The 19562-nt window shown below is 40.0% G+C and overlaps 1 protein-coding gene across 3 annotated transcripts in view; it reads right to left on the bottom strand.

The window, feature by feature from the left end:
* TAOK3 (TAO kinase 3) overlaps window positions 1-19562 on the bottom strand; it is a 155796-nt gene that overhangs the window by 1731 nt on the left and 134503 nt on the right. For all 3 annotated transcript variants that reach the window (XM_070400093.1, XM_070400095.1, XM_070400094.1), the window contains 4 exons: window positions 16843-17046; window positions 9199-9438; window positions 6946-7158; window positions 80-262 (listed from right to left, as the gene is read on the bottom strand). In XM_070400093.1, coding sequence (XP_070256194.1) covers window positions 80-262; window positions 6946-7158; window positions 9199-9438; window positions 16843-17046 — 840 coding nt within the window. The remainder of the gene's footprint in view (window positions 1-79; window positions 263-6945; window positions 7159-9198; window positions 9439-16842; window positions 17047-19562) is intronic.

The raw sequence follows: 19562 nt of genomic DNA, 5'->3' as shown, positions 1-19562 counted from the left end.
AGGGCTCAATGAATAGCAGTTTCCTAGGCTGTGCCCCATCCTCCACCCAGCTGCACAGGACCCGTAGGAACACTCATACCTTCTGCTCAAGATGTGCTCTGCGCAGAGACACCCTCTGCTCTAGCTTCTGGAGCTCACGTTCATGTTGTGCCTCTGTTTGCATCTTGATTTTGCTCTGATAGGCATTGAGCAGCTCCATTTCCTGCTGGAGCTGTAGCCTCAAGGCCTGGCATTCTGCTTCTTGAGCCTCATCTAGCCGTAACTGTGGGCACAGAAGACATACACTGTAATCTAGCTTACAGCATGTAATAACTACGGGAAGATGTTCAGATTTTAACAGGCTCCTCAGAAAAAAAAAGAGAGATGCCCTGGGTACATCCAGAGTTAGGAATCAAAAATAGTACACTCTACCCAATGGGCTACACACTTCTAAAAACACATCTTTAAAACATTCTTTCTTAAAACATTCTGACATATGTAATACTCTTTGTAATACTTTAAGCAATAAAACAATTTTAAAAAACCATTCTTTCTTAAAAAATACACACAAAAACATTCTTAAGAAAAACCACACCAGCAGGAGTCAGGAATGCTACACACTCCAGTGATTAAACTTGGGCTTTGGAGGCAGACTCCTGAACCTAAACTCTAGCTGCACCATTCACCTAGGTGTGTCACCTTGGCAAGTTACTTAACCTCTCCCAGTCTTTCTTTCTCCTTCTCTCTCTCTCTCTCTCTCTCTCTCATCTCAGGAAAATAACAACTTCTAAACAACAAGTGTCTAAGATTGGTGTGAAGATTAAATGAAAGAATTCATATAAAATCTTAAGGCATAGTCCTTGATGTATACCAACTATTCAATAAATAGTTGTTATTGTTATTTTGGTTTTGACTGACATTTCCATATTTAGATATCTTTAATCCTAAAATCATAATACATTTAGATAACCTTAAGTCTAAAAACATATAAAGAGTCCACTTGAGGAATACACCATAGTGCTGTTATGCTCCTGGCAAGTAATGTTGGTGCCTGTGGTTGGCTATATGTTACCCTGCTGGCCAGCCAATCTAAAACTCAAGTGGCTCAAAATCTCTTCCCCACAGAAGGTAGCCTTGATAATCGTGAGGGGCATATTCTGGTTTGAAGCAGTAAAATCAGAGTATAAACCAGCCTGACAGTTTCTCGCTTCCCTGTAGCACCTGAACTTTGTGTTTGTTGTGCACGATGATACCGATCCTGTGTGGGGAATGGGCCAAGCCAGCCAGCAGAAATGACACCCTTTTGGTGAGCACAGTTGAAGGATTGGGGCCATGAGCAGGAGTATGTTTAGGGATGACGACCCTCCTGTCCCAGGCTTGGTTTTGTCTAGATTTGACAAGCCCTCAGCTCAGCTGGGAACTCTGAGATTAGAACCCTTGAATTAGACATTTCTACCGAGTTTATCAGCACGTATCCATACACATAGACGACTTTGCAAGATAGTTATCATTCACCTTATGCTTCCTTCCCTATCTGTACAATGTTGAGAATACAAAGATGAACAAGACAATTACCAATATATCTCAATATGTTGATTGAGAAATGACTCTCTGAAATATTATTAGAATAGTTTTAGAAAGTTATTTGCATAGTACCTTCTTAAGTATTTTTGGAGAAATATACTACATAGCAAATAAATACAAAATAAATAATATTTCCAAGGTGCTTTCCAATAATTCATCTTAATAAGCTTTCACTGAAACCCACTAAAGAGGATCTCTCCTCATTTTCTCAGTGAGAAACAAAGGCAGAAGAAATACTAGACAAAAGCAGTCAATCTGCGGCAGGGACAGCCTTACAGATAAATGCCAAAGGGTTTACTGACCCAATGAGGTTGTTATCAATTCCCTCCTGATATGGCAGGTCCCTTACCAATAAAGGGAATGAAAATCTGTTCGTTTCTACTGTCTGTGTTAATTGCTATAAGCCCTGGCCAAGTGGGGGAGAGGCTTCTCCTGTGGGCACTGGAGACCACTGAAGAAACACCGCCAGCTCCTCTTGTTTCTGGCATTCTATTATTAATGTCAGTAACTATGTTATTCTATACCAGCTCTGACTCTACAAAAGTGCCAGTCTAAAAATCAGAGGATATTCCAGTATTTGCTATTGATCCCCTAAAAGCTGCACATACAAAATCCATCATGTTTTATAAGTAAAAGTAGAGGTAAATATCATGTCTGTTTTATAAAGTGAATTAAACTGAAGAAAAGAATGTGATAGAGGCAGCATAACGTAGTAGTGGCCAAGCATACAGGCTTATAAGCTCACCTGAAAATAGGTTCAAATCTTAGCTCCTGCGCCAATTAGTCATGTGACCCTAAGTCGGGAGTTGGCACACTACAGCTCAAGAGCTAAACCTGCATTGCTGCCTGTTTTTGTAAATAAAGTTTTGTTGGAACACAGACATGCTCATTCAGTTTGTATTGTCTATGGCTGCTTTTGTACTACAATCACAGAGTTGAGCAGTTGTGACACAGACCCTGTGGTCTACAAAGCCTAAAATATTTACTACCTGCCCCTTTACAGAGAAAGTTTGCCAACTCCTGCCCTAAGCAAGTGGCTCTATTTCAGTAAACCTTAGTTTCCTTATAGGTAAATTAGGGTTGAAACAGTAATGACTTCAAAGGAGTTTCACAAAAATGAAATAACACTTAGAAAATAGTTAAAACAGTGCCTGGCACATGGTAAGCAGTCAGTAAAGGACTGCTGTAATGATCATCTCTGTTTTTCTCTCCTTCCTGCTGCAGAGAAAAGGCTGTTTCTCTCCTTTTATCCAAGGGCAATCTTGAACCTATATTCCTGACACATTATCTCCCGTCTTCTATAACAAGCATTTAGTGAGCACTGTTGTATGCCAGGCATCGATGCAGATGCTGAGAGTACAAAGATGAACAAGATGAAAATCCTCTGAACCTTTATGTCCCTATCAACTCTCTCCCCCTCTCCTTCCCTTCAGCCCCTCTGCACACCCATCTTGCACTCCTCATTCTGATCCTACTCCTTTACTTATTTGCTCACATCAAGGTCACTAATGAAGGCTCTTCCCAAGCAGCATTTGATATTATGGATTGCCCCCTTTTTCCTGAAATCTTCTTTCTCTTGTCTTCTGATACCACACACCCTCTTGGTTTTTCCCTCTCTCCTCTCCTTTTCCAGGTACACACTACCTTACTGGACCATTAGATATGGGTGTTTCTCAGGGCTTTGTTGTGGGCACTCTTCTTCCTCTAATCTCACTTCCTAAGGAATCTCATCTATTCCAAAGACTCCAATTACTATCTACATGCAAATAGCTCCCACATCTGTACCTCTATTTCAGACTTCTCTTCTGAGGTCCACGCTAGCTTATCATCTTCACCCGGATGTTTCCCAGGCCATCAAGCTCAACGTAACAAATATTAATCATATTTCCCTTCTCACTATCCCAATCTGCTCCACTTCCCTTTTATTATTTGTTAACCTTATAGGTCAGTGATTCCCAAAGTGGGCGCTACCGCCCTCTGGTGGGCGCTGCAGCGATCCAGGGGGGCGGTGATGGCCACAGGTGCATTTGTTTTAACTTTTTTTGTATTACCTTTCTATTCTGAGTTCAATAAATAGTTTCATAATTTCAAACTTCAATGTTTCTAATTTACACCTTTCTTTACTATATTTTACAAAAAAGGTAGAAACATTAATACATATATCTGTGTTTAATTGCTATTAAAATTAAAAAAAATTAATTTCCAGGGGGCACTGAGTAATATTTTTTCTGGAAAGGGGGCGGTAGGCCAAATAAGTTTGGGAACCACTGATATAGGTAAATGGTAGTACCATCTACCATTTTGTTCAAACTAGAGACTTGGAGTCATCCTTAATACCTCACTCTCCACATTCAATCTGTTTCTAAGTGCTTTCAAATCCATCTCTTGCCTATCTCTCAAATTTAGTCACTTCTCCTTCATCCCAATGATCCCTCTCTGGCTAGCCACCACTCCCTCATGCCCATATCTTATATATCTGCCCTTGCCATCTCTCAGGACATTCTCCACATATCACCAGAGTGATTGTTCAAAAAATGCAAATCTGGCATTAGTCCCCTCCTTAATACTCATTAGTGGCTTCCCATTGCTTCTAGGATAAAGATAAACATTCTTAAGAAAGTTTGCAAGCCCTTACATGACCTACCCAGTGGTTGGCAAACTGCGGCTCGCGAGCCACATGTGGCTCTTTGGCCCCACAAAATACCACGTGCGGGCGCGCATGTACAGTGCTATTGAAACTTCATGGCCCATGTGCAGAAGTCGGTATTTTGTGGAAGAGCCACATTCAAGGGGCCAAAGAGCCGCACGTGGCTCGCGAGCCGCAGTTTGCCGACCACTGACCTAGCCTGTTTACCCTCATCTTCTTCTCATTTAGGCTTTTGCTTCTCCTCTACATTCTAAACATAATGGACTTGAATTCTAGAATAGTGTCACTTTCTTTCCCATCTTTAAAAATGCTGTTCCTTTTGCCTGGAATGTGCTTCTCACACTTCAGCTTAAATGATCACTGTGTCTGAGAGACCTTTCCGTATCAGCCTACCTCTCCTGGTTTACACTCTATTAACACACTGCACTTGCTCTGCCATTACAATGAATAGACTTTTTCAATGTCTGTTTCCTCCACTCTTCTTTAGGTTCCATGAAGACACGACTGATGACTGTCTTATTCACCACAGTATCCAGGATGCCTGGGGCACAGTATATAAACACTCTATACTTATTGGATAAATGAATGAATGAATACACTGGCTTCTATCCTCAGCCTAAGGACATGTTTATTAAGCCTTTCCCAATAAACAGAAGTCCTTCTTTTAACTGTGTTTTCCTCTAGCTACAGTTCTCTTTCTCCTTTCCTTCACTGATGAAGATCTGGGAAAAGTAATCTCACTTACGTATGTGAGTTTCTATCTCACATAATAACTTTAAAAAAATATATTTCTATTGATTTCAGAGAGGAAGGGAGAGGGAGAGAGAGAGAGAGAGAAACATCAATAATGAGGGAGAATCATTGATTGGCTGCCTCCTGCACGCCCCCTACTGGGGATCAAGCCTGAAACCTGGGCATGTGCCCTTGACTGGAATCGAACCCAGGACCCTTCAGTCTGCAGGTTGACGCTCTATCCACTGAGTCAAACCGGCTAGGGCTCACCTAATCACTTTTTCAATGCACTATCTTGCCTTCCATTCCCACCACTCCACTGATTGTGACAATCAATGGACAAATCCACTGGTAGGTCCAATTGTTCTTTCTGCAACATCTAAAATCAACTAGAAACTTTTGTTCTGGCTTCTGCGACATGCTCTCCCTAGTTCCCCTCCCACATTGCTGATTATTCATCTTCTTCGGTCTACTTCTACTCAGCCCTCACATGTTGGTGTCCACAACTCTGTCCTTGGTCTCCTCCCTAATACTATCTCCTATCCCTAGATCTCAGGTATTCCTAAAGCTACAACTACCACCATATAATAATGATGCCTAACTTCTTGTCTTTAATCCTGACACTCTCTTGAACTCTAGACTTCCATCTCTGTACCTCTCTACTTGGATACCGACGTAGCTCGGATAACATGTCCACAACTTAGCCAATTATCTACCAGGCACCTAAACTCGGCCCTTCTTCTATTTATCTTGGTAAAATGATGACCTATCCACTGTTATCAAACCTATCTTTCAATGGTCACTAAGTTCAATCTCAAATATTTCTATGTCCTAAATATTTCTCAAATCCTCCTCCTTCCTCCCCATCTCCATTAGCACATTCTCTCTTAGTTCAGGCCTTTATTCCCTTTGTCCCCTGGACTATTACAATAGCTTCCTAACAGGTCTCTTTACCTATATGTGACACATGTGCCAGTCTCTATCACACAAATCTGACCCTGTTGCTTTCCTTCTTAAAATAGGCTTCAGGAGCTCTCCATTGCTTCTACAATGGCTTTTGAGGACCTGACCCCGACCATCTACCTGCTTCCCTTTATACTCCTGCCATATCTACTACTGATTGTTCCTCAAATGTGCCATCCTCTTTTGGGATTTTGAATCTTTGCATATACAGTATCCTCTGCTAGGAATAACTTTTCCTCTTGTCAGTTTGGAGAACTATTATTCTTTAAGACTCATCTCCTTGTGAAAACTCCACAGAATTACCAGGCAAGCTCCCATCTCTGGCTTACCAGGACCTTTATGACCTCTCTATTTTAGGCTCCCACAATCCTCCTCCTTAAACTTTGGGCTCACACCAAAGTTCTTTCAGTCCCCAAATGCACAACTTTTGGACCTTTGCTTATGTAGGTCCCTTTCCATGGAACCTGTTTGCTGCAGTAAGTTTCTTCAATCTTCTTGGCTCTTGCTGAAAAACTTTCCCTAGACTAGATTAGTTGTTCCCACTTACCCTCCACAGCCCCGCCCCCACCTCCCACTTCAAAGCATTTATTATGCTTTATTTTTATTTTATGTTGTCTCTCTAGCTCACCACTCTATCTCTGAGTCCAGCAGGGTGCTGAACACAGATGCTTAGTAAAAGTTTATTGAATGAATGTGTCTGTGCATCTTACTCATTTATGCCTGACATTGGTTGAGCAATTTTTGACGAATGAAAACATGATATTATATGCAATATCTATCACATCTTGCTCTGAAAGTCCCTATGTGCCACAGATCTGTTTCGCTTGGTACTCCTTGAGTTCCATCTTATAAGACACACTCCAGCAAGTATCCGAATTGGCTTGGGTTTATTCAGCGTCGTCATTTCCTCAGTTCTCTGGGCAGAAAAACACCAATATCCTAAATTTGTGCAAGAATCATCTTGAGAGCAAAAGGCTGGATCTTGAGTTTTCTTGTTTCCCAAAACTCTTGAAGCCATGGCACCAAACCTAACCACTTACCGCTTGAGAGGCCATCATTTCATTTATACTCTGTTCATACTGCTCTGCCAAAATGGCAAGTTTTCTTGTCTGCTCATCTTTCAGTGTCTTTAAGATTGTTTTGTGCTCATTCTTTGGAGTAACTTCCAACTGGTGATTCTTGAGTGCTTTATACTGTTTGGTCTGTACTTTGCAAGTGTCCTGAAACTGTTTTTTAATTTGCATTTCCATGGCCTGTGTGATAAAGTGACAAAAAGAAAATAAAGACACATCAGTAAATACAGGAAGTCTTCCATTGTAATGATACAAGACAGGTGCTGGGACCATCTGTCTTTTTGTGCAGTGACCCACACCACTGGTCAATGACAAATAATACATATGACACAGCAAGAGTTAACTCTACCAATACTTTCGTTTTTATATTAAACTAGAGGTCCTGTGCACAAATTTGTGCACCAGTGGGGTCCCTCTGCCTGGCCTGCGGGATTGGGCTGAAACTGACTCTCTGACATCCCCTGAGGGGTCCTGAATTGCGAGAGGGTGCAGGCCAGGCCAAGGGACCTGACCAGTGCACGATTGGGGCCGGGGAGGGACCATGGAGGGCTCCAGGGCGTGTCCGGCCCATCTCACTCAGTCCCCATCAGCTGGACTCCAGCAGCAAGCTAACCTACTGGTCGGAGCGTCTGGCCCCTGGTGGTCAGTGCATGTCATAGCAACCGTCGACCAGTCGACTGTCTGCCCCCTTGTGGTCAGTGCATGTCATAGTGAGTGGTTGAGCGACCTTAGCATATCATTAGCATATTATGCTTTGATTGGTTGAATGGTCGACCAGACACAGCATATTAGGCTTTTATTATATAGGATAAATAAAAGTAATTTTGAATTTATGAATGGATGAAAATATGAATTGTTACGAGGGGAATCACAACTCTAAGCAGATTGTGGCATACTATAAAGCTCAGTTTGTTAAAAGTTTGTTCATTATTTTAATGGTTTCCTAGTCAAAATCTTTAGTGTCCTCTATTATTTGTTGTTTTTCCCCATTTTTTGTTGCTCCCCTCATTTCCAAGTAAGAAAAAAGATGACAATGTATAAGCCAGCTCTCACTGTTCTGTGTTTCCTTGACAATTCCACTAAATTTCAGCATAAGTAAAAAGGAAAAGTGATTTTAGTATTACCCCTGCTACCTATTAAGAGGTTATACTGCATGTAGCAATACCAAATGTGCATTTTGGCAAGGAGAAGGTGGGGTGTATTTAAGTCCAAAGGCATTCCATCAGTTTGCCTCACAATCACATGTGTATTTCTTGAACCCCTGAAGGAGCTGTGTTTACAGGGATCACTAACTGGACAGGCTAGGATTTGACTAGAAAGGAGCATGGCCAGAGTGATCGAATGGTTCATATCTGTGTCAAAACTGACAATGTCTCCCTTGACATAGAGCAATAGTCTAGTCCAGTGGTTCTCAATCTTCTGGCCCTTTAAATACAGTTCCTCATGTTGTGACCCAACCATAAAATTATTTTCGTTGCTACTTCATAACTGTAATGTTGCTACTATTATGAATTGTAATGTAAATATCTGATATGCAGGATGGTCTTAGGAGACCCCTGTGAAAGGGTCGTTCGACTGCCAAAGGGGTCTCGACCCACAGGTTGAGAACCGCTGGTCTAGTCATTAGAGCCGATTTAGCAGTCAGCTACAATGATCTGGAGGCAGTGAGGGCCAGAGGAGCTCCATCTCTCTAGCGCAGGCACATCCAGATTCATTGTCGAACCCCATCCACATGGCAGATGTCACACTCTTTCCTAAAAGCTTGTTGTGCTTTAGAGTCTTTTTCAATTGGTAGTGCTACCAATCATATGACTGGTCTGACAGATGAAACTTATCTGCTCTACACCTGCCGGGTAGCTTTCTTATTTCCTGGTTTTAGAACCATGGGCCGCTGTTGGTCCATACATGACAATTTTTCAAAGGGCAGGTCATGAGGGAGTCAGAGAAATTGCATAATGGATATAAAGAAAGAAGGAGAGATCATCTGGTAGAAAGGCTTCCAAACCAGCCTGCCCAGCAACGTCTCTTCAGGAGTTTGTTCTATACAGATTCTTGTGCTTCACTTTTGGAGAGTCTCATTCAGTAGATGTGGGGTCCAGAAATCTGTAATTTTGAAACGCCCAGATGACTCTGACCATCATCATCCTGGCGTAGGAGCCACTGATCCAGGCCCACTCTGTTCTGGAGCACAGACAGGGAAATACTTCCATTTCCTCTTACCTTTAAGTTTTTTGGCTGTTGCCGAAGTTCCATGACATGCTTTCTGTGCAGTTCCCTTTCCCGCCTCTTATTGTACTCCAGCTGGTTTTCCAGTTCAGTCTGGTGCTGTAGACGGATCAGATCCATGCGTAGCTTCTGTAACGTGTGCAGCTGCCGGTACTCTAGCTCTCGGGTGGACTCATCATGCCGGATCAGCATGGCATGCTCCATTTCCTTCTGGGTCCGCTTTTTATTCAGTTCCTGTGTTCACGAACAAAAGATGAAGGGAGAGAGATGAATGGAGACAGACTGGATGGAATTCACAACTGAGGGAGAGCAAGGAACAGCACTATGAACTCTCTTAATTAAACCCACTAGTGTTTGGCAGCATAACCTAATAAGATTAGATTAACAATCCCTGGAGATTTAGGTTCTGTATGTGGGGCCACCATTTTTACAAGATGGTCAACTTCCCGCCATCACAATGACTCTTATCTGTAAAATGGGAATAATTCTACCCAAGCCCTTCTTACCTCACAGAGCTGTTGTGACCCTTAATTAGATGGTGTGACATGCACAGGTCTAAACACACGTTTCTTCAGTTAAAACAGTGGTTCTCAACCCTGACTGCCCATTAAAATTATGTGAAGAAGCTTTTAAAACACAAGATGACTGAATCCCATAACCTGAAATTCAGATAATTGTCTGGGGTGGGACCATGACATCAATAGTTTTAAGGGTTCCCCAGGTGGTTCTAATAGGCACTTAGAGCTGAGAATCACAGAAGTAAACTGATCACGTCTGCAGTGTTCTTATGGGAAAATACCCTTTTTTTTTTCTGTTTGTATCAGAAGTAGGCCAATTATCTATTTTTTAAAATCTCAGTGTTCACAGCATGCTGAGGAAAAGCAGAGATCTCTCTTTCATCTTGTCCATTATAGTCTGTTTGATCATTTCTAGTTCTAATCATTCTGTTCTTACCACTTCTACTCATGTCTCTCTTTTGTTGAAGTGGGGAAAGAAAGGAAACTAGAAAAAAGGAGGGATAAGTTCGATGAAATTTTTTTCTTTTTTTTCTTTTTTTTTTTTTCGCTTAAAGTATTACAAAGGGTATTACATAAGTGTCCTTTTTTCCCCCCGCCCTGATGAAATTTTTTTCATTCACCAGTTCAAGAATATTTCCTGAATGGCAGTGTATCAAAAATCTGAACCATGTGCTCTGGGTGCATAAAAATGTTTACTAAGCCATGACTCTGTCCTCAACTAAGGAACTGTATTAGACATGTATGGAAGTATATGCTCAGCTCACAGCTACATGAGTCAATTTATTTTCTCTACTAGGAATTTGGAATTGAGATTCATAAACAGTGAATCTTTATGTACAGCTAGAATGGAGGAGCATATAAAAACTACATATGTGGTAGCCACCCGCTGCTATAAAGACTGAGTGATTAGAGAAAGCTGGGCTTCAGAGCAAAAATAAAAAAGAAAGAAGAAAGAAGTGCAGGGAATATATTGATGCCCAAGTTTCTGACTGGTTCTAAGCACTCCTGTAGGTACAGCTGTACTATTGCTATTGCTATATGAGACATTCCTGTATTTCCGTAGTAAATTCCCTGCTTTTGGCTTAAGCTAGCTCAAATAAATTTTAGTAACATGCAAACCAAGAAACTTAATTCATACAGGGAAATAAGTTTATGTATAAATTTAAAAAAAAAGAGCAAGGATGGCAGTGCTAAGTGCTATAAAACAGGTAAAAATCTTATGCTGTGAGATTTCTGAAAAGTGTAATATTACTACTACTTAAAAAGGCCAAGGGGAAAGATTTTGAGCTGGGCTTTAAGTTAGAATGATAGGTTGGCTCTCTTCTCTAATGGGATCCACTATGGGAAGAAAATGCTAGTCATTTATTTCATAGAATTATCAATAACATTTGTATATTAGTGTGGATGAGAATATCTTGCACACCTCAGCCTTCTATCCTGAAGAGAAGTCCTTTACACAGCATAGCTTCTATTACTGGAGCAAAGTCACTAATCATTCATTTATGTATTACACCAATTACTTGTTGAGCATACCCTATGTGTCAGGCACTGCTGTAGGCACCAGGGAGAGAGCAGTGAACAAGTACACCCCTTATGGAGTTTATTTTCTAGTGGGGAAATATCAGAAGTGCAATTTACATTTGTTTTAAGGAATATAACATAATATCCCAGAGCATCTCCCTGTATCTCCTCCTGCTTTTACTTTTCCTTGTTTAATTTTTCCTCTTTGCCTGGGCCATCAAATGTCTTCTTTTAAAAAGCACTAACTGGCCCCTAGGTGGCACTAAAGAACAGTGAGCCCTTCCCAGAGACTAAAGTTATTCCAGTCCATTGACCAAGGGAAGCCAAGGAAAGCCCTTGAAATGGGTAAATATCCTGTTCTAAGTCACTATGTCATGTTGAACCTTTGAGTACCAGATCTCCCAATATTGGGCACTTATACATTCCACACTTTCCGAAATTGAGAAGTCCAAACTGCATCTGAGCTGCCCAGAGCTCTGAATCTCCTGGTGGAGGGTGGGGGGAGGGGGAGTGCGGGGGAGTAAAAGATCAAAGCAAAAGCAAACTATACTTTCAGAAGAAATCAAATGCTTCTTTTTATGTTTAATGGAATGCTACAGGGTGTTGTTCAGCAGAAGTACCTGGGTTACAAGCTATTGGTCTTACCCAGCTAATTCTGACATATACTAAAGTTTGAGAATCATATTCAGGGTGTAAGTCAGTTTCAGCTCTTCCATTGACTCATGTACAGCTCTGGGCAAGTCTCTTAATCTGTTTTATTTTCCATAGGTGTAAAGTGAGGATAACTCTTCCACTACCAACTATCATTCTTGTGAAGATGAAATCAAAGAACTTAAGAAAATGCTTCAGAATACATAAACATGTCATTATTATTTTTCTGTATTCAGAAGTTAATGTCTTAAAACTAGTTTTTATAAACTACTAGAAAGTGAAATAAACATGATACTGAAGTGGCTTTTCTGTTATAATAGTAGGTTGTTTCCTTTACCTTTAATTCATACATCTGAGTTGCTGAGATATAAGATGGTAAGCTGCCTATAATATTTTAAAACATGGGGGAAAACATTACCCAGTGCTGTGCCTACATAATAATGTGGAAAGTGCTTTCAAGTTTTAAAAATGACTTCATATATTTTAATCCTAATTGGAACCCTATGTGGTGGTAAGATTATGAGGCTTTACCACTTTTATACAAGGTAGCAAGGAATTTGGGAATTGAGAGACTAACATAAGACCATATAACTTCTATAAAGCAGAACTGAGGCTAAAAGTCAGGTTTTTAGATTTTTGACATTTTCCATTAAAAGATGTCCCATTGAAGGCTTATACTTTTCTGTTTTATCAATCTGTGGTACAATATTTGGAAGAATTCCTCTGCACTAGCTAGACACTCTGCAATGGTTGCTTCATCTGTAAAAATGACATAATTTAAAGTATAGCCATGCCATGTGCACACCTGTAGCTTCTACAAATTCAACAAAGTAAGCCAAGAAAAAATACAAAAACATATGTCATGAACAGGTGATTCTGCCCACCAGTGTACTCAATGTACACACCCTGGAAGAAGTGTGAAATGGGAAACATCACATACTTTAAGCATCTCGCCAAGTTGAGTCTGAGCTTAGTATTGAAACAGGTATTTTCAAATACCATGGCCCCTAAAGCACATCACCAAACTTTATGTGAATGTACCTCCTGTGTAAGATGTGGGTCCAGGTTGTGTCCCCTAATCAACCCTTCCTAACTGTGGCCCAATCATTCCATTTTATTTAAATTTCAGTGGAAAGTACTATTCACTTCTTTAAAAGCAGTTGATCTCACTCAAGTCAAATTTTGTCCTCATGACCACTGAGGTTGAGTAAGGACTAGATTTCAAAATTTTAAATGGAGCCCTATCTGGTTTGGCTCAATGGATAGAGCTTTGGCCTGCAGACTGACGGGTCCCTGGTTTGATTCTGGTCAAGAGTACCTGTCCAGGTTGCGGGCTCTATCCCCAGTAGGGGGAGTGCAGGAGGCAGCCAATCAATGATTCTCTCTCATCATTGATGTTTCTATCTCTCTCCCTTTCCCTTCATCTCTGAAATCAATAAAAATATATATTTTTTTTAAAAGAAAAAAAATTTGAAGTAGAGATGCTGTTAGCCTAAGACATTTAATGCTTTCTTAGTTTTAGTTCATAGTTTCATAACTGCTTAGAAGACAATGGGCATCTGTGTACAGTGATAATAGTGGAAGAGGCTCAACCTAGTCTATGTTGATCTTTTAAAAATGTTTTTAATAATTAAAAGGATTGCTAATACTCACTTTTGGCAAAGATACAGAAAAACAGGTACTCTTTGTTGGTGGGAGTATAAACTCTTCTAGAGGGCAATTTGGCAATATCTATTAAAAATCTACATGTATATACTCTGACCTGAAAATTTCACTTGTGAGAATGCATCCTACAAAATACTTGCATATGTGTAAAAAGATCTCTGTACAAAGATGTTCTCTGGAGCATTTTCAGTAATACTGTAAAACTTCAAAATACCCACTGAGAAGTACCTCATTAAATAAATAATCTCATAGCCATACCAATGGTTGAAAAGAATGAGGCAGAGCTGTATGTCCTAGATAGTAAATGAAAAAAAAAAGTTACTAAACAGTGTAGTGGACATCTGGGGTTTCTTTGGTAAAGTTCAGTATCCTTTCCCCTTCTTTTAAGTCTCCCCTTTTCCCAAAATGCGATTCCACCCTTTCTAGAATCAGGGATTAAAAGAGTAAGCATATTACCCAATCAAGTTCTCTCTCCTAGAAATCTGAATCGGAAGCAGCAATGAAACACAAATTAAACATGGTTGGAGGAGATACATTAAAAAAATGCTTTGAGCAATGTCCATTGGCACTTGCTCTCTGGGTCATGAACGTTGCTTTCCCAGCTTGATTCTTCCTCTTTTCCAGTGTGATTTTCAGCTCTGCCATCTATCCCGTTATTGTTCCAATAAATTTCTTCCCGTGCTAAATCAACCAGTTTGTTTCTATTGCTTTCAAATCAAATAAACCACTGATAATAATGTAACCTTATTTTTGTAAAGTTCTATATAATATGTGAGATTTCTATATAATATATAAGCTTTATGTATGCATACATATGTACAGAAAAAAACTGGAAATATGTGTGCAAATTAATGGTAATTGTCTCAGGGTAGAGATTGGATAGGATGGGAATATCAAGAACTTTCATTATTCAACTTTGTATTTTTCTATATTTGTATTTTTTCAATGTTCTTTGATTACTTTTGCAAACAGAAAGAAAAATTGAACATTTTCATGAAGAAGGCTCTGGAATAAGACTAAACAAAAGAAAATCTAAATTCTTAAGAAAAATACCCTCATAGAGCTATTCTTCGCTCAGTTAGAACTTGATAGTAATGAATATAGTTTCTATCATTTTGGGGAAATACTTCTCTTCTATAGCTTTTATTGGTAATAACTGTCCCCTTAGCCTCAGATTTCTTCCAAATATGTGCTATTAGAAGAACTAATAATTGCCAGATGAAAAGAATCCCAAATATGTTATTTCCAACTGGCTATTGGACTTTTTCATTTAGACTTTTTTTGCCTTCCAACAAACTCAGCATGCCTAGTACTGCATTAATCAGTTTCTTAACAACCCCTTTCTAAGCTCTGTTTCCACCCAAATCTGCATTTCCCCAAGTCTTAAACCTTAGAAATAAGTCCGATTCTGCCTTCATATTTTCTCTTATATCTTACTGTATGCCAAGTCCTGCTTATTTTATACTTCAAAATATGTTTTAAACCCACTCTCTTTTGATAGCTATCACCACCACCTTTGTCTACAGCCTATTTCCTACCACCAGATCTCTTTGCTTTTCATTAATTCCCTCCAATCCAGTATTTCTCAACCCTTTCCCCCCATTACTGTCCCCATCAGAGCCTTTTTAGATTTCCCCTTCCCTGACCATCTCTACCCCTGAAATGTTAATACCATAGATATACTGTGTATCTGTGTATGTACTGTGACCCTTCAGAGGGCCTCAAATTGTTGTACTATCTAAGACTCCTCCCCTATAAGAACCATTTCACCCCACCCCCCGACCCCTGAGAATTCATGCTCTAATCAAACTGGGCTGATCTCACTATAGTAAAATTTTAGCCATATCACTGCCTGGCTCAAAAATGTTCAGCAGTTTCTCCCTCTTTCAATAAGATGAGAGAACACAGATAAAGAGCCTGAGTCTGGCTCACAATTGTGGTCAATAAGTTCGAGTTTGCACTGCCCTTTTCCTTGCCATTTGAATACTATTGCTCTCCAATTACACCAATTCCCATTCCCATTAAATGTACCTGAAGTGCTTGTTTCCCTCATGCAGGCAAACACTGTTTTTTGTTTTTACCAAACTTGCTGTTTTTACCAATGTGCTAGCTCATTTGTGAGGTTCCTCTTTGATTATACCAGGTTACAATGATTTCCTATTGAACTTTGTATCTGCAACTGATTCACATTCTCTATTCCTCATCTCAGTGAAAAACATCCCATTCATCCAATTTCCCAGAGTAGAGGGTTTGAAGTCATTTTTGACTCTTCTCTCTTCTAAAATTCTCACACTATTAGGTCCGAATTATTTTTAGTTTTGCTTCAGAAATGACACTCAGATCTAATCTTCAAAAGCTTATATGAATCTTATAGTATTGGGCTAGGGAAGATATATGCTAATAAAAAAAAATCTAACATCTCTCTACCCCCATTGCCTCTTCCAGGTAGAACTGGAGAAGAGCATCCTAGCTGAGCTCATTGTACTTGACTTCTGACCACTCCTGCTTACCCTCACACTGATGCACTCATTCCTCAAAATAAAGAAAACTCACCATCACTCTTCTGCTTACAAACTTCTGGTGGCCATGCAACTGCCTTCAGACTAAAATCTAAATGCATTGGCTTAAGAAACAAGGCCCTCCACATTCTGCTTCCAGCTACTCTTGTTCTGATGCTGCAGTCCTCACACCCAGACACTCAGCATCTCATCAATCACTGAATCCTACAAGCTCTTTCTTGACTATATGCCCACGATACCTCATTTATATGTCTATTACTAGTGCACCTAATATGTTCTATTGTAATTAGTCTGTTACATGTCTGCTTCACCTCTGAGACTTAGGGCTACTTGAAGGCAAGGAGGACAGCTTCTCGGAAGCCCTGGTGTCTCCAGCGCGGCTTGGCACAGAGGAGGCACGCCATAAGTGCTGGATGACTGAATGAGTGAACTTGATTGTAGAGCATCGTATTGTTTTTTAAGGGTTTAATGTAGAGTCACCAAAACACAAGTCTGTGAAAAGCAGGCTGAAAGCAAGTTATTTTACTTCTTTTGATCCTCCACTGCATGATATGGCTTGTAATGAGTGTTCAATAAAACTTTATAACATTTATTTGGAAAAAGTTGATTTCTTGTTCTGTAAATGAGCTTTCTCTTATCAGTGATAAATTCATTCCCTGGCTCTTTGTGAACCTACTTTGTGTCAAGGTCCTATGCTAAAGACTAGACAGAGCAAGGGGCTTGCTGTCCCATAAGTAAATGACAATAGCTAGGAACATAAATACCTCCCGAATGTTCTGCTGCTCCACCTCGTGCCGCTTGATCATTATTTTCCGTTTGAAGAAACGACAGTTTTTGTCGTAGTACAGTCTCTGCTGAGTGAGAAGGTGGGCTTCCTCTTCGGCCTGTGTGTGCTGCAAGTTTTCTTTATGCTTGGATATCCGCTCTTGCTTTTCTTTCTTGGGTGTGCTATGATCCTCATTCATCTCCTTCACAAGAAAAAAAAGGGGGGGAAAACCATGCCAGTCTCATCAGCCAGAGAAATTATAATAATTTATTGCAATGGTAGATTGAATTATTTGGAAAGCAAATGAAAATATAAACACAGCCTGACTTGTTGTTGCCCCCTTCCCCCAAACACACACATACACTTTTTAAAATCAATTACAGTGGGGCCTTGACTTAAGAGTGTCCCGACTAACGAGTTTTTTGAGATACCAGCTGTCTCTCTGCCCATTTTTTGCATTGAGTTGATAGAGTAATTTGAGTTAACGAGCTCCTTAACGAGCTCGTTCTCAGAACGAATTAAACTCATAAGTCAAGGCCCCACTGTAATTGAATATTAAGTGAGAGGAAGACTTGTTAGTTTCCAAGTCTCTGACTTCTCAACTGTCAGAAATTATTTGTTCACTCATCAATCAAATACATATTTACTGAGTTCCCATCATGTGATAGGCACTGTGCAAGGCATGAGGACACAATGGTGAACAAAAGAACATGGTACCTACCATCATGGAGCTTTCCAGTCTAGAATAAAGAACTAAACAAAGAACCCTATGAACTAAAAATGACTGTGACAACTGCTTTGAAGGTGAGTTCTTGGTTCTACAAGAATGTTTAACAGAAACTATTGAACCTCAGTGACAACTGAGCTGAAATTTGAAAAATCATAGGCATTGACCATTCAAAAGGAAAGGGAAGAATACTCTGGGTAGAGGAAACAGCATATGCAAAACCATTAGGGTGAGTTAACTGAAACATGGTATGTGTATGGTCAAGGAACTGAAAGGCCAGAGTGTGGTGGAGTGTTACATGAGATGAGGCTGGACAGACAGGCAGGACCGTTAGGTTAGAGGCCTTACAGGCTGAGTTAAGGATCTTTAGTATAGGAGAAATGGATTTCATATGGTGGTGGGGGGTTATTATAATGAGATGCATTTCAAGAAGATGACTAGCTGTTATGTAGAAAACAGAATAAAGAAGGCAAGAGTGTGTCCATGGAGACAGCTAGGAGACTAGTGCAAAGGTCCAGATGAGAGATGATAGAAGCTTGGACAAAGGAGGTGGGGAAAAGACCAAGAGAAGTAGACAGGTTTTAAAGACAGGAGGTAACTCTGCAAATGTCACTCATTTGAATTTTAGGGAAAAAACAGTCTTCATTTGGGATTATAAGCCACCTATATTTTCAAAAGGACAAAAATCATTAGTATTTTAGCCCATAATGGTAAAGAGAAGAAAGCAGTGAATCGGAACAGTTAAGAAGATGTTAATCTATGGGGAAAGTAAGACGACCACTTTTAGGGAAAGCACAGTGTACTCTTCTTTGTTCGTACTGTTCCTATGGACAAGCTTGACCTATAATATTTGGTTAACTACTCAGTGAAATCCCCTTTAATTGCTAACACCTGTTTTATTTAAAGTTTTGTGATGCAGACATCACACAGTATTTAGATTATTTTTGTGCTTAGTCAAGAAGTCCTTGTAAATCAACTTTCCTGTTATAATGAAGGCTTAAGTGAAATATTAGCATCAACAAGAACATGTGCTGTTTCCAGCATGGAGTAGGCTGGGATCACAACAGGAAAGCTGGTGACTCACTTCTTAATGCCATAAATTTACTATTAGGTTTAGCATTAGCCACCACATTGCACACCCAAATTCATATATGTTCATAAAAATTCTCTCCAAAATCAAGAATAAATTCTTTCTGGACCATCCATCATTTTGTATTACCCATGCCCCTGCTATCTGTCAGTAGTGGGGATCATGGAGATTGTTTTATCATTTCAAGGACAATTCCTTTAAGTATACCAACATCTAAATATACATGTCACTTTAAACAGTGTGAACCAAGCTTTACTTCATAAGGAGTAATACTAGCTTTGCACAGAAAGGCTTAGTGAGGCTATCTCAAATTGGGTTTAGGCCCGTTTTTCTTCATGAGCGCGTTGAGTGACTTGTAAGTTCAGGCCTGTAGCCTCCTGCACTCATAAATCTGAGCATGGTGGACCCCAAACAGTCTTATGTCTGAAGACTGAGTGGGGACTCTTGAATGCTGTTCTGTGGCAGAATCTTCTAAAGGCAGAACTCATGCAATCTCCAAATGCCTTAGTATTACAAGAGCTCAAAATGGTGGCTGCGGTCATATTGTATGGCCTCCAGAGCATGAGTAAACATACGGCGTTAGAAATAAGAAGACATTTGCAGCTGAGAAAATTTCTTACTTAAAAATCAAGTAAGGATGTTTCTGTGATCCAGAAACATCCTTCTATTGTGATGTAATAATTATGCTTAAGCAATAACTAAGAGAAAATGGAGAGAATGTGGACCTTCTTAGTTGGACTATTTTTCTCTACAGCTTGGTTTTCTAGACTTTTTGGTGTCAGAGATTCTTCCTACTCAGGCAGTGTGGAGCAACTACAAGTGTCTGTGAGGCCCAACAATTACCAGTGGCACATCTAGGCGGGACCAAAGATCCTGAGGTCCCATCCCAAAACACTTGCTT

The sequence above is a fragment of the Myotis yumanensis genome, unplaced genomic scaffold, assembly GCF_028538775.1.
Source record: "Myotis yumanensis isolate MYYU_CA2020_CCGP unplaced genomic scaffold, mMyoYum1.0.hap1 SCAF_19, whole genome shotgun sequence".
NCBI lineage: Eukaryota > Metazoa > Chordata > Mammalia > Chiroptera > Vespertilionidae > Myotis > Myotis yumanensis.
This window is presented reverse-complemented; position numbering and strand designations above follow the sequence as displayed.